The sequence below is a fragment of the Ictalurus furcatus genome, chromosome 11 (genome assembly GCF_023375685.1).
Source record: "Ictalurus furcatus strain D&B chromosome 11, Billie_1.0, whole genome shotgun sequence".
Classification (NCBI taxonomy): Eukaryota; Metazoa; Chordata; class Actinopteri; order Siluriformes; family Ictaluridae; genus Ictalurus; species Ictalurus furcatus.
Genome location: NC_071265.1, coordinates 23,868,318 through 23,881,641, shown reverse-complemented (window position 1 = coordinate 23,881,641; position 13,324 = coordinate 23,868,318). Strand labels below are relative to the sequence as shown.

Here is a 13,324-nt window from a genome sequence, read left to right as displayed (position 1 = left end):
TCCTAGTGGACATTAATCTTTAAAGCAGAGTTGATGCTTGGGGGCTCTCTTGTCTGCATTGTTTAAGGCTATCAGAATTGCTTATTTTAAATGTAGCAACATAATAACAACACGGTTATTGTTAGGACGGCAATTATAGTCCATTATTACAAATGTTGAGATCTGACAAAAGTGAACAGCAAAAATAGTTAAAATGCAGAGTCAGATCAATATGTTATCTTTCTCAGAATCGACTAGAAAATGCTTGGGCCTTTCCCCAGTTAATCCTTCAATTACAAGTCTAAAGTATCATGGTTTAGAAGCACACACGTCATGATACCCTCTCATCTCGTCAATTCCTCCAGTCCATGAGAACAAAAATGTCTACATGCAGAGTCCTTGAAACATTTATTAACATTTCAATCTACACCATGTTATGACAGCAAAGAAGTGGTGGAACCGTGAAAAAAAGAAATAAAAAAGCTGCGGTTATGAAAGACAGCAAAAAACAATCACATACACCAAGAACACTAAAACATGGCTTCTCTCGTGCAGGGCAAAAGCAATTTGCTGTCATCACCATCGTGTAGGAGTAGCTGGCCCTTTCTGATTGGTCCATACAATGTATGCAATGCCATGTCATTGGTCCAGATGTTGGTCATAAGACGGTCTCTCAATTTCCCCCATATTTACATGCTAAAGCAGGTCTTCCGAGATGCAACAGCTTGACAGGATCTAAAGGACAGGAGGGCAAGTGGTCAGTCATAATGCAGAACAGCATTCTTTTGTCTTTTTAAAATCATGTTTATTGTTGTTTTCTTCTCACTCCCATAAGTACATGCTTGGTTTCCAACAAAAAAAACTATTCTCTTGCATTTCTTTCTTTTTAATTACTGTCTTTGGAAAGCTGAAGATAGATCACAGAGGTTTGTTACTCTTTATTTTAAACCAGGAATCATCTTAATAAATACTCAGTCAACTAATTCTCAATACAGCTTGAAGGTGCAATAAATTTCTCCAATAAGCAAAAACAAACCCAATAAACTCCAAAATGGCCAATGTAAAATGTAGCATTTTACAGAATACAACATCCAGGCTCTGAGAAATATTTCCCCATTTCCTAATCCTTAAAAATCCACCTTTTTTCCCGTTCATACAAAGCATACTGGGATGCTGAAGAACACGTGTCAAAACAGCACAGAGAGGAGACCACAACGAAGCCTGGCGACAGACACCATCTCCATGGTAACGGAAATCCCACTCTCACCATTTCTTGTTTCGAGGCTTGAGTTCCTCAGCGGCATTTCGCAGAAAAATGTAGTTCTTCTTCTGGGGGTTGTAGTACTCATGTCCCTATTAGAGGGAGATTAGGCATTATGGCAGCTGTCAGGAAACTAGCAATGAATTACAATTTACTTCTTACTCCCTGTGTATCACACTACATGGAGCCTGAAATAATGCCTTCCACAACAGATCAAATAGGGTACCATTTTGGTTTAAGCCCATGTCTAACTTCAAGAATTGAACACAAGCTCTAGGTTTGTGGATTTAAGAGAAAAGGATTACACCCCCCATATATGGCTACCACTGTGATGTTTGTTGATAAACCATACCTTGGACCAATCATAGCTGGAGCTGTAGGCAAAGATGTTGCCATTGTTGTTAAAACAGCAAGCTGTGATCGGCTGATCAAGCTGCTCGGAGGTTTTCAGCTTCGTGCGAGCATCCTTGTCCCAGAAACTGAAGCGACCGTCAGAGCCCACCGTGGCCAACGTGCCGTGCACGGGATGGAAAGCAATGGCATTGACCTGGGACAGAAAAATACAGAAATTCACACACTTGTAACATCAGAGGCTTTTACTTGCATGCACCATTTATTGATGCAGAAATCAGCACTTCCTTGTGATGACTAGTTTTAAGACTAGGTACAAGACACCCACAGAACCATGATGATAAATATTAACAGCAGCAGATTAGAATACATACAGCGTAAATATCCTGGGGTGTGGTGGTGTTTGTTCCATTAGATCTATGGCACTTGAAGGTGAAATTATCCTTGGCGCTATGAACACAATAAAAATATATGTAAAACTGTTCATATTTCTCATGAGGTAGTGGGTCAGTGTAGAAAAGGCTGGATTGCTTTTGTAAACTCACGGATTGGGTGGGTTAATATAGTGAATGGCCACTCGCCCCTCAATACTGCCCAGTGCAAATCCAGTAGGTTTATTTTGTTTGTCCTTAAAGATGGCCACACAGCGGTGCTGTACAAAACACAGACCACAAATTTCAAGTTGGAGACTAAACAAATTTCACACCTACTTGGTCATGCTGTAATAAAGAAATAAAGAAGCAGCAGCACAATTTATTTTATTGTATATCCTCAAAATCTGAAAAATAATTAAAGAAATAGCAGGAAGCTAATCCAAAGAATGGTTAACATAACATGCAAGTCTCACAGCATATCTATGCCTATATTTACTTTATTTTTTATTTTATTTTTTTAAGTTAAAATATCTAGATCTATCATAAGCTGCTCAACTTCTACAAAACAAAGAAACCTTAGGCCCAACCTGATGTTTCAGAGGTGAATCTATACGCCGGAACTCAGATGGCTGATTCTCTAGCTGGTACACAATTAGCCCTCGTTCTGCAGTGGCCACCGCAGCCATAGGATACACCTGAACATAAAGAGCTACACAATCATTTCAGAAACAGGGTTTACAATGGCTGTTGAATGCAGATGAAGTGCAAAATACTTGTGAAGCCAAAACCTGAACAAACCTGGCTGAGTGCAGAACAAAAAAAAGCCACTGTTGAAGTTATACAAAAAACATTCAGCACATAAAGACCTTGGTAATTAGCTGATGAATTTTCAAATAGCCCAGAATTGAGAGAAGAAACAGGCACATATTAATGACATCAGATGACACTGCATGGTCGTTACAGGAACAACAAAAGATGTTGATTCAAGAATATGTATGGCTGGAAGAAAATCACATTCACTTGTGTGTATGTATACTTTTCAGCCACAGACAATTTATTTCATACTTGGATAATAAGTTTATAATAATAAGTTGAACTTGATTAATTCATCTATAGACTAAAGAAAAACAAGAGAACTACACTCCTGATGATAGAGACAGCTTAGAAAAATGTATGCTTACAAGCTTCATTACATTTTTACTGAGAACCATTTAACCAGCATGGCCCCTATTTGGTTTTCTTGCAAACTATAACACAAAAGAAAGGAGTGTAATTTCTGTAATCAGTGTCTTACCACATCAGCACAGTAACATCTCTCTGGCATCTGCAGGGACATCATGGGGTTTGGAGAGCGAGTGTCCCAAAACTGTCATTCATGGAGAAAGGAATGTTATCAGTTATCCCAACTGTATTAAAACCATAGAGCACAGACAGAAAGCAGCCAAACCAAACAGGCCATGGACAACAAAATGTTACGAAGTCAGTATACAAAAAGAGCCCTTAGAATAAGTAAATGGTCCAAATAGGGGAAAACAGAATTAAAAATAAAAAGGAGAAAATTAGTTACACTAGAAGGAGTGTTTACAATATGACGTACTTTCAGTGTCTTGTCCCAACTACCCGTCATGACACAGCTGTAGTTTGGGGCTTTTATCCAGTGGATTGTCCTGATTGGACCTTCATGCTAAATAAAACAAAAACAAAAAATATTAGAATTACATACTTATTACACACTCATTGGGTATGGTTTTTATATAGCCAGTGTAAATTGCCTACTGTTTAACGCCCGTCAAAAGCCTTTCCTTAACCCCCCCCCCCCCCCCGCAAAAAAACAAAAAACCCCAAAACAAAACTAAACAGTAATAGTACCATATCACACACAAACCTAAAAGCAAGTTAATATCCAAGTGATCTATGATTAAAATTCAATTTCCCCACATGTGAAATTTTTATTCTAATATTTTGAGATACTGGATTTTTGATTTCCATGAGCTGTAAGCTGTAATCAAGATTAAAACAAACAAAAAAAGGCTTTTGAAATCACTGTGTGTAATGAAACTAGAATATATGAAAGTTCCACTTTTTGAATTACATTACGGGGATATGTTTTTTCCCCCCCACGATATTCAAATTTTTTGAGATATACTCTATATGTATATAAGGGGCCTTTCCTCAGGCATTGTCTCCTCAAAAAAAATTGAATGAGAAAACTATTAATTGTTCAAAAATAAAATAAAACAAATATAATGGAATATGAGATCAATTAGTCTGTACAACACACACTGTTCAAAAGTAAGTGTCCAACACCCCCTGATACGAGTTCCAGAGGGAAGCAGCATCTCACTTGCCTCCCCTGAGCACACTGACTTAATAGTGTTCCTAAAATGTGCAGTGAGTTTGAGTGGGGAGGGGATAATGAAGAATTTAATGGCTCCTTCAGTAATGGCGGACACAGAGGAAATGTCCATTGTTGACAGAATATTACATGATACAGTGGGGGAAATAAGTATTGAACACAACATTTTTTTCAGTAAATATATTTTCAATTAGATTATTCACATGAAATTTTCACCAGACATCAGTATTAACTCAAGAAATCCACAAATATAAAGAATTCACAACATTGAAGTCCATAAATAAAAGTTGTGTAATAAAGTGGAATGACGCAGGAAAAAAAGTATTGAACAGGCCAAGAAAAAGCAGTTCTGCAAGGCAAGGCAAGGCAAGGAATCAGCTGAAATCCGTAAGTAATTAAACCTCCCATCTGTGCAAATTAATATCAGCTGGGTTAGTAAATTGATGGTCTATAAAAAGGCTTTTCATTACCAAGGTGTCACACAAGAAACATCTCATGATGGGTAAAAGCAAAAAGCTCTCCCAAGACTTTCACAAACTTATTGTTGCAAAATATATTGATGGAACCGGATACAGATATATTTCAAAACTTCTGAATCCTCCAGTAAGCACCATTGGGGCCATTATCTGCAAGTGGAAGCAGCATCACTCCACCATCAACTGGCTACGCACAGCAGCTCCTCGCAAGATTTCTGACCAGGAAGTCAGAAGAATAGTTAGAAGAGCAGCCCAAGAGCCAAGGACCACTCAGAAAGAGCTCCAGAAACACTGAGACAGAAGGTGCCATCGTCACAGAGAAAACAATAGGCAATGCACTCCATTGCTCACGCTCATCCCGCATAAGACTCCATTACTAAAGAAAAGGCATGTCGAAGCTTGTTTAAAGTTTGCTACAACTCATTTGGACAAGTCTATGAAATACTGGGAGAGTGTAGTCTGGTCAGACGAGAACAAAACTGAACTTTCTGGATGTCATACTACACACCATGTTTGGAGAAGAAATGGCACTGCACATCACCCTAACAACACTATACCAACAGTGAAGTTTGGAGGTGGAAGTATCATGGTGTGGAGCTGTTTTTCATCACATGTTACTGGCAGACTTCATATAATTGAAGGAACGATAAATGGAGCCCTTTACCAGGAGATTCTTGAGAAGAATCTCCTGGCAGATTATTTTCTTCATACAGGAAGTGTCTTGAAGCAGTCATTACAAACAAAGGCTGCTCCACCGAGGTATTAAATTTCTGTTAGCGTGTTGAATACTTTTTTCCTGTGTCATTCACCTTTATTACACAACTTCATTTATGGACTTTAATGTTTGGATCGCTTTATATTTCTGGACTTCTAGAGTTAATACCATTGTCTGGTGAGAATTTCATGTGAATAGACTAACTGGAAAAATATTTACTGAAAAAAAAATGTTGACGCGTTCAATACTTTTCCCCCACTGTACGTTATGTGTTTTTTTTTTTTTTCCATTCGACACCATGTCTTTTGAAGAGGAAAAAAACCAAGTGAAATCTGTTGGAAAACTGCAGCCCACTGTAGAGATAAACAAAACAAGGGAGAGTATTTTAGCAGAACTAAAGTAAGTCACATTGCTTGTGATAATATTTGATTTAAGTCCTGTAAGTCGCGAGGTGGGGCCGCCATGTATCGGACTTGTTCGTCCAGCACATCCAACTGATGTACGATCAAATTGAGATCTGGGGAATCTGGAGTCCAAGTAAACACCTTGAACTCTGTCATGTTCCTCAAACCATTCCTGAATAAATTTTTGCAGTGTGGCAGGACACATTATCCTGCTGAAAGAGGCCACTGCCATTAGGGAACACTGTTTTGATGAAGGGGTGTACTTGGTCTGTAATAATGTTTAGGTAGATGGTATGTGTCAAAGTGAACCTGACCCCCTCTGCTCTCGGAAACTGCTCGAACCATACTGATGAGCTACTTCTGGTTGGAGTTCTCATCAATTGGAAGTCACTCGCTGTTGCTGAGGATGGCCCCACATGGACAGCCTAAAAGTCACTGAGATTACGGAGGATGGCACCACTTATAAACCACAAAGATGGCTTTGGACCACAATTCATACGAACAGTTCCGCTATGATAGCTTTAGGACTGCAGTTGTCACGTACAGTTTTGCACTCAAGTCTCCATCAGCAAACAGTGGATAAGTTCAACAAAACAGACTTGAAGTTACAGTTACACAATTGCACTGTTTGACCATGTAGTACAAAATTATAGAAGGGAATAAATTTTTTTTTTTCTTTTTAAATAAATTGTACTATTCATTGTCATCTAGACGAGGATGGGTTCCTTTTTGAGTCTGGTTCCTCTCAAGGTTTCATCCTCATAGCATCTCAGAGTTTTTCCTTGCCACCGTCGCCTCGGGCTTGCTCATTAGGGACAAATTCATACATGTAAAATTTCTATCCTGAATTTATATATTTCTGTAAAGCTGCTTTATGTCCATTGTTAAAATTGCTATACAAATAAAACTGAATTGAACTGAAAGTAACATCCACATGAATGCCAGGAACCAAAGTTTCCCAGCAGATCATTGCCAAATGCATCATACTGCCTCCTTCCCATAGTGCATCCTAATACCATATCTTCCCCAGGTAAGCGACACACATGCACCCAGCCATCCACATGATGTAAAAGAAAACATGATTCATCAGACCAGGCCACCTTCTTCCATTGCTCCATGGCCCAGTTCTGATGCTCACAGGCCCTTTGTAGGTGCTTTTGGCGGTGGACAGGAGTCAGCATGGGCACTCTGACCGGTCTGGAGCTATGCAGCCCCATACACAGCAAGCTACAATGCACTGTGTGTTCTGACACCTTATCATCATAGCCAGCATTACCTTTTTTTGGCAATTTGTGCTACAGTAGCTCTTCTGTGGGATCGGATCAGACGGGCTAGCCTTTACTCCCCATGTGCAGCAGTGAGCCTTGGACACCCATGACCCTGTCGCCGGTTCACCGGTCATCCTTCCTTGGACCACTTTTATTAGGTACTAACCAGCGCATACCAGGAACACCCAGTAAGACCTGCCATTTTGGAGATGCTCTGACCAAGTCATCCAGCCCTCACAATTTGGCCCTCAGATTCTAACACTTGCCCATTTTTCCTGCTTCCAACACATCAACTTTGAGAACTGACTGTTCACGTACTGCTTAATATAGCCCACCCTTTGACAGGTGTTATTCACTTCACCGGTCAGTGGTTTTAATGTTATGGCTGATCAGTGTATGTATATTAACATGTTCATTTTTTTCCTTTGAATTGTAAGTGTGATGTGCTTCCATAGAAAACAAGCCAATTATCTGGAAAAAGGCATGGCTGTACGGACCAAGTTGTCTATGTATACATTTCGCAGTCTTGGCAATCTCAACTCCCATACAAAAGTACACTGTTCAAAATCTCAAAAACTTCTTCAATTTCTTTTATCGGAATTTATTCTGAAACTAAATAATCACAAAAAGAATTTCCTTTGCTAATTCTACAACTTTCATTCTTTCCACATCCACTCATGCTCCTTAAAACAGGGATTCTCAGCTCCAGCCCTGAGAGTCCACTGCTCCCTATTCAATATATAGTGCACTACTAAAAAGAAAGTGTAAAAAGATATTTCACGAGTGCATTAATCATCACTTAATGGTCCATTAAGTAGGATCAGGTGTGCTGGGAACAGGAAATCTTGAAAATGCCGAGCAGTGGGCCTTCAAGCCCGGAGCAGATAAGTCTTGCATTGAAAGAAATGTGGCTTACTTGTGCTATCTGCATGGCCTGGTTGCTGTTCAGATCCCACATCTTAGCAGTTTTGTCACAGGAGGCTGTAAAGACTTTACTTCCATCCTGTTAAAATGGGGAAAAATACAAGTTACACACTGGCTTTACACACTGGAAGTATCACAGTGCAGTACTTTCAAACAGCACCAGCAAACCAACTCCCATTGTTATTTATTATTGCAATATTGCCTTTTACAATACTATTATTAAATGCTATCTAATGGCCACAAAAATACTTGTCTTTAATACCAGATGCATTCATTCATTATTTTGGGATGCCTCTAATGTACATCAGGTTAAAAACCATACTCAACAGTGATATCCTAATGACCGTATAGTGCACTAGTTAAGTGCATGAGTAGTGTTTAAATGTAGTGCTCCCTGAAATCTTAGTAGATCATTTTTCATGGATAGTTACACTACTGAACTAAACTATTACTTATACTGCACTACAAATCCGGTGTACAAGCCGTCTGCATTACATCGGCACTGAAATACCACAATACTTTACGCCACAATATATATATATATATATATTTTTTTTAGTTATAACCTGTAATAATATTTGGAACACATTTAATTTGGTCTTCAAAACTGCTTTGTTAAAATTAATCATAAAATTAAATGATGTTAAATAATACATTCTGGAACAATAGTGAGAACACTGGCCTTTTAAAGATGTGTAAAGGGCACATTTTTTGTTTTGGCACTGAGCCTGTTTTGGGATGTTTTGTACAACACATTGGGCAACCTTAAACACAAGTGCAAGCTAATATAGTTAGAAATGCTTTTTCTCTTTCCTTGTTTTTTTTTAAATCAGTGATAGTGGCCAATGGTCAAGTAAGACAAAGACTTTCTGTGGGAAATACATCATTAAACAGGGTTGGAAATGGTATTGTTACAGTATGCTTACTAATGTCTTTCCATGGGATAAACAGGCTTGACAGTACACACTCAATGACAGTGAAGCATGTGCAGTGCAGTTGCAGTTTGTCGACAGATACACAGAGAGGAATATTATAATATTATAATATTATAATAGTGTTACAGTGCATAAACCCCTTTTTGCAAAAAAACAAAAACAAAGGCACTGGTCTAGAGTTGTGGGGAAAAATTGAAATGATCACAAAATCTCATCTTATGTGAACACCTATGGGAGATTTTGAACCGTATCAAATCAAAAATAGAATATTTATTGAAAGAATGGCATTTTATTCCTCCATCATACTCCTATAAACTTCTAGAATCCATGCTAAGGTGCACTGAAGCTGTTCTGGTTTCCCAGCAAGCTGATGTTGGTTTTACCCTTTAATTTGTCACCTATCGGTATATGAAATCTCCCCATGGTATAGGTAAGCTAAAGTATACCAATATCTGACAATAATGGGGTTTTTTCCACCACTTATTTTCTTATATCAGGCAAATTGTTTACACTTTCCCTCTTATGTAAAGTAACAGCATATTATTACATGCCAACATTTTTAGTAAGTCTTGTACAATCTTGGCAGTGATGGCTTGGCGGTTAAGGCTCGGTGTTACTGATCAGAAGGTCGGGGTTCAAGCCCCAGCACTGCCAAGCTGTTGGGCCCTTGAGCAAGGCCCTCTCTGCTCCAGGGGCGCCGTATCATGGCTGACCCTGCACTGTGACCCCAACTTCCTGACATGCTGGGGTATGTGAAGAAAAGAATTACACTGTGCTGTAATGTGATCAATAAAGACTATCATTATCATTACAAGCCTTCATATCTATGAACTGAGAACGGAGGCAGCACTTATTGTAGATTATGTACTGGGTAGCACAATTAGTACTTTGCGAGTGTTATCTTTATTTCTGTTTATACTCATGTCTTACATCACTCCAGCAGACATCCAGCACAGGGCCCGTGTGCATCTGCTGAGCTTTAGGGACTGTCTGGCCGTTATCCTGAACCTCCCAGCATCTCACCTAACAACAAAAAGCATAATAGAAAAATATTAATGTATTAAGCAGATCTTAGAACATGTGTACTGCACACTTTATGTTATTAGTAACTTACATCATTGGCCCAAGAGCCACCAATCAAGAAGTTTCCAGGCAACGTTGGAGGGCTAAAGGCCAAGCAGCTTATGCTGTCATCGGGTGGGGAAGTCACTTCAACATCCTGCATCAACAAGATATAGAGGGGTTTAGAGAAAAGAAACACCGGGCCTGAAAAGGATTGCTACAACTGAGCTGAGATGCACAGTGCTTTGGATTGAATCTGTATACCTTCATTGGATTATGACTGTCTGTCGTGGTGTTGCCAAAAACACCTGTGCCTCCAGCCCCAAATCCAGAACTTGTACCAAACAAGCTCATTGTAAGTTATTGAGATAGATAACTGTGGAGAGAACAGCAATGGTAAAGGCACTGAAGTGCAAAGAGTGCCAAAACAAGCACAAAAAAGGCCTGAATGATACCCGTGCCCCGAGAACTGATGTTTTTCCCCACTCGTATTCCGAAAAAAGACCCCGCCTTTTCCTTGAAGGCTGATCGTTTATATTAAAAACGGTTCATTGATTGGACATGTATACTTATTAAAATACGCTCCTAACCAATCCTAAAAAGGAGGCGGGTTTTGTAGGAATACGGGTAGGGAAAAATGACGCCGCCGAAACTGCTAACATGCAGTTAGCAGCTAGCAAATTAAAGAAGGTACCTATTTTATTCACCCTAGCTTTATATAAGACTCAAAAATACGCTACCGTCATAGTTTGACTCGATAAACATAACTGTGCGTCAGCTAGCTTTGTTAGTGGTATTGGGGGGGGTATGGGGTTCATCACACGCGCTAGCTAGCTAATAGCCACACCAAAACACATTTTAGCTAACCAGATAATTTGCTGCCCAAACGCAACCTCGTCAGTCTAACCAAACACAGAGGACAAAATAACAAATAGCATACAAATCACAGTTGATCTCGTAACAACACTGCTTCTGGTAAGCGGTAATTTACCATGCAAATTCAGAAGAAAGCAGCAAAATCAACACCAACTCAGGACTTTTGACGCGCCATGAAAACGAGTGCACTGCACCAAATGTGAGACGCACATCGATGACGCCACATTAGAGCCAAGCCTCAATCGTGACGTCATTTTCAATTCGCAACAGTTTCCCCCCCCCCCCAGTTTTATTTGTCCATATGTAATTATTTGAATGAGTTAGTTCATTATTACACATAGACACATACACGACTAACAGCAGTGAGGAAATGTCGCTGTTACAATGTAATTAGCACACAATCACTATAGTTTATCAATGTTAAATTGAAGTGTTCGATGTTTAACTGTTTAAAGCAGAGTTATTCAAACTCCTTCCCCCTAGTGCGGTGCGAAAGAATTGCAGGTAGCACGTGCGAGAGGTGAGATTGTGTTAGGCCTGCCAACCTTTAGGTATTTTGCCTAGGACCTCCACATTTAATTTTTATTAGCCAGTTAAAAAAAGCTGGTGTGGCTTTCATTCAAATGAGATGAAGTGTATTCTTCAGTAGTTTGAGTATTGACAAGTTTGTTTTGTTGTGTGGTTGGTGCAATTTCTTAAAGTTCTCGTGTTTGGTCTAAAGATTTTGACATATTCTAAGAAAATCAGAGTTACAGATATACAGATTTCAAAGCTCAGGATTATGGATAAGAACATTTCCTAGAAGAATAACATATACATTCTTACTTATCCGGTTTAATAAAACAAATATCATATGTTTAGAATTTTGCAACAACTTATTGAAGGCCAAAAATAATTTAATGGCAGTATCTGTCAAAATGACTTGAGTGGGCAATACTTTGAAATAAATGTGTGTTTTTTGAAGAAGAAGATTGTCCAGTGGGATGACCCTCCCTGGTGGGGTTGGAGTGTGACATACAGGTCTCGTTTGCGAAGATGTATCCTGGTCCGGGTCCTGGCTGGGGTGTCCTACTGTCCTGCCCTTCTGTCCTACTCTGATTCCCCCTGGATGGTGGCCCATCCCCGTATCTCCTCCATATGCCTCCTTCCTTTGTTTATTTATTTCTTCTTCTTTTTTTTTTGTTCCCCATAGTTTATTTTATATATATATATATATATATATATATATATATATATATATATATATATATATATATATATATAATACTGAATAGAGATGTACATGCACAACACAACCTCACACCTACACACACTTCACATAATCACATGCAATACCTGTTAAGTTTGTTTTTGGCTTATTGTTTTGTTTGTCCTGTATGTATGTTGTTGTACTTTTTTCTAATTACAAAAATAAATAAATAAATAAATAAATAAATAAATGAAATAAATGATGAATAGTTTCATCTTACTTTACAACAACAACCCCAAAAAACCCAACAAACAAACAAACAGAGGAGATGTTGTAAAAAAGAAACTGTTTCTGAAACTGTTGCATGAATATTAACTGTAACAATAATCATAAAACTCATTTCTCTTTTTAGGTTTGAAAAGTCTATGTGGCCCAATCCATAAATTTCTCAATCTCATATCTGGATGTTGAACCAATGCTGCAGTTTGAGGATTTCTTAGAGGTATTATTATGATCTCGGGTTAAAGTAGTTACTGTGCTTATTGAAAATAATTACACTGCCAATTAAAGGTATTTTTATATGTAGGAATATCAATTTATGTCACTTGATTATAGTTAAACTAAATGGCACATCCAGGTAACTGCCATTAATCTGAATTTAGCTGCCCTGGTTGTGTTAATAATTAATCAGTGTGCTGGAAGTGTCTAAGCATTCAACACTGCAACATAGTACAATGTTTTTTTTGTTTTGACAACCAGTAAAGCAACAATTGGTTGGGTGAGAATGGACAACTTGTATTCAGTGCTATGATGCATTTACGTTTTTGAAATAGTGGAGCTGTCGCGTTTCTGGCAGCATTGTTTACATTCATTAGACCGTACATTCATCAACAATCAGAGCAACTCAGTGAGACAGCAACTTGTCATTTATGTTTCTCTAACTACTTTTGCTATATTTATAAAAGTTATTTATATGAGTTATATATATAATACGCATTTTAAAAGCGTACATTTTGAAGACTGGTGTGTAAAATACAAGCATTATGAGTGTAGTGAAAGAACTGGAAACAGCAGTACTAAGAAAAACCATGCAAGTGTTTGTGTAATGAGCCTATTCACTGCCATTTTAGCATGTTTGATCAAGTTGATCAAGA

At 38.5% G+C, this 13,324-nt stretch overlaps 1 protein-coding gene across 2 annotated transcripts; it reads right to left on the bottom strand.

Moving 5' to 3' along the window:
• Positions 1–370: 370 nt before the first annotated feature.
• Positions 371–11,203, bottom strand: rae1 (ribonucleic acid export 1). Of its 2 annotated transcripts, XM_053635719.1 has the most exons (13): positions 11,097–11,203; positions 10,370–10,481; positions 10,158–10,262; positions 9,974–10,066; positions 8,101–8,187; positions 3,563–3,649; positions 3,260–3,331; positions 2,553–2,660; positions 2,137–2,243; positions 1,966–2,041; positions 1,593–1,787; positions 1,247–1,332; positions 371–714 (listed from the first exon to the last, which is right to left on the bottom strand). In XM_053635719.1, coding segments are annotated over exons 2-13 (1,107 nt in total). In that variant the 5' UTR covers positions 10,460–10,481; positions 11,097–11,203; the 3' UTR covers positions 371–713. The 2 variants fall into 2 exon arrangements, with proteins under 2 accessions (XP_053491694.1, XP_053491693.1); XM_053635718.1 differs by lacking the exon at positions 371–714 and having other exon boundaries at positions 1,243–1,332.
• Between the last annotated feature and the right edge of the window lie 2,121 nt (positions 11,204–13,324).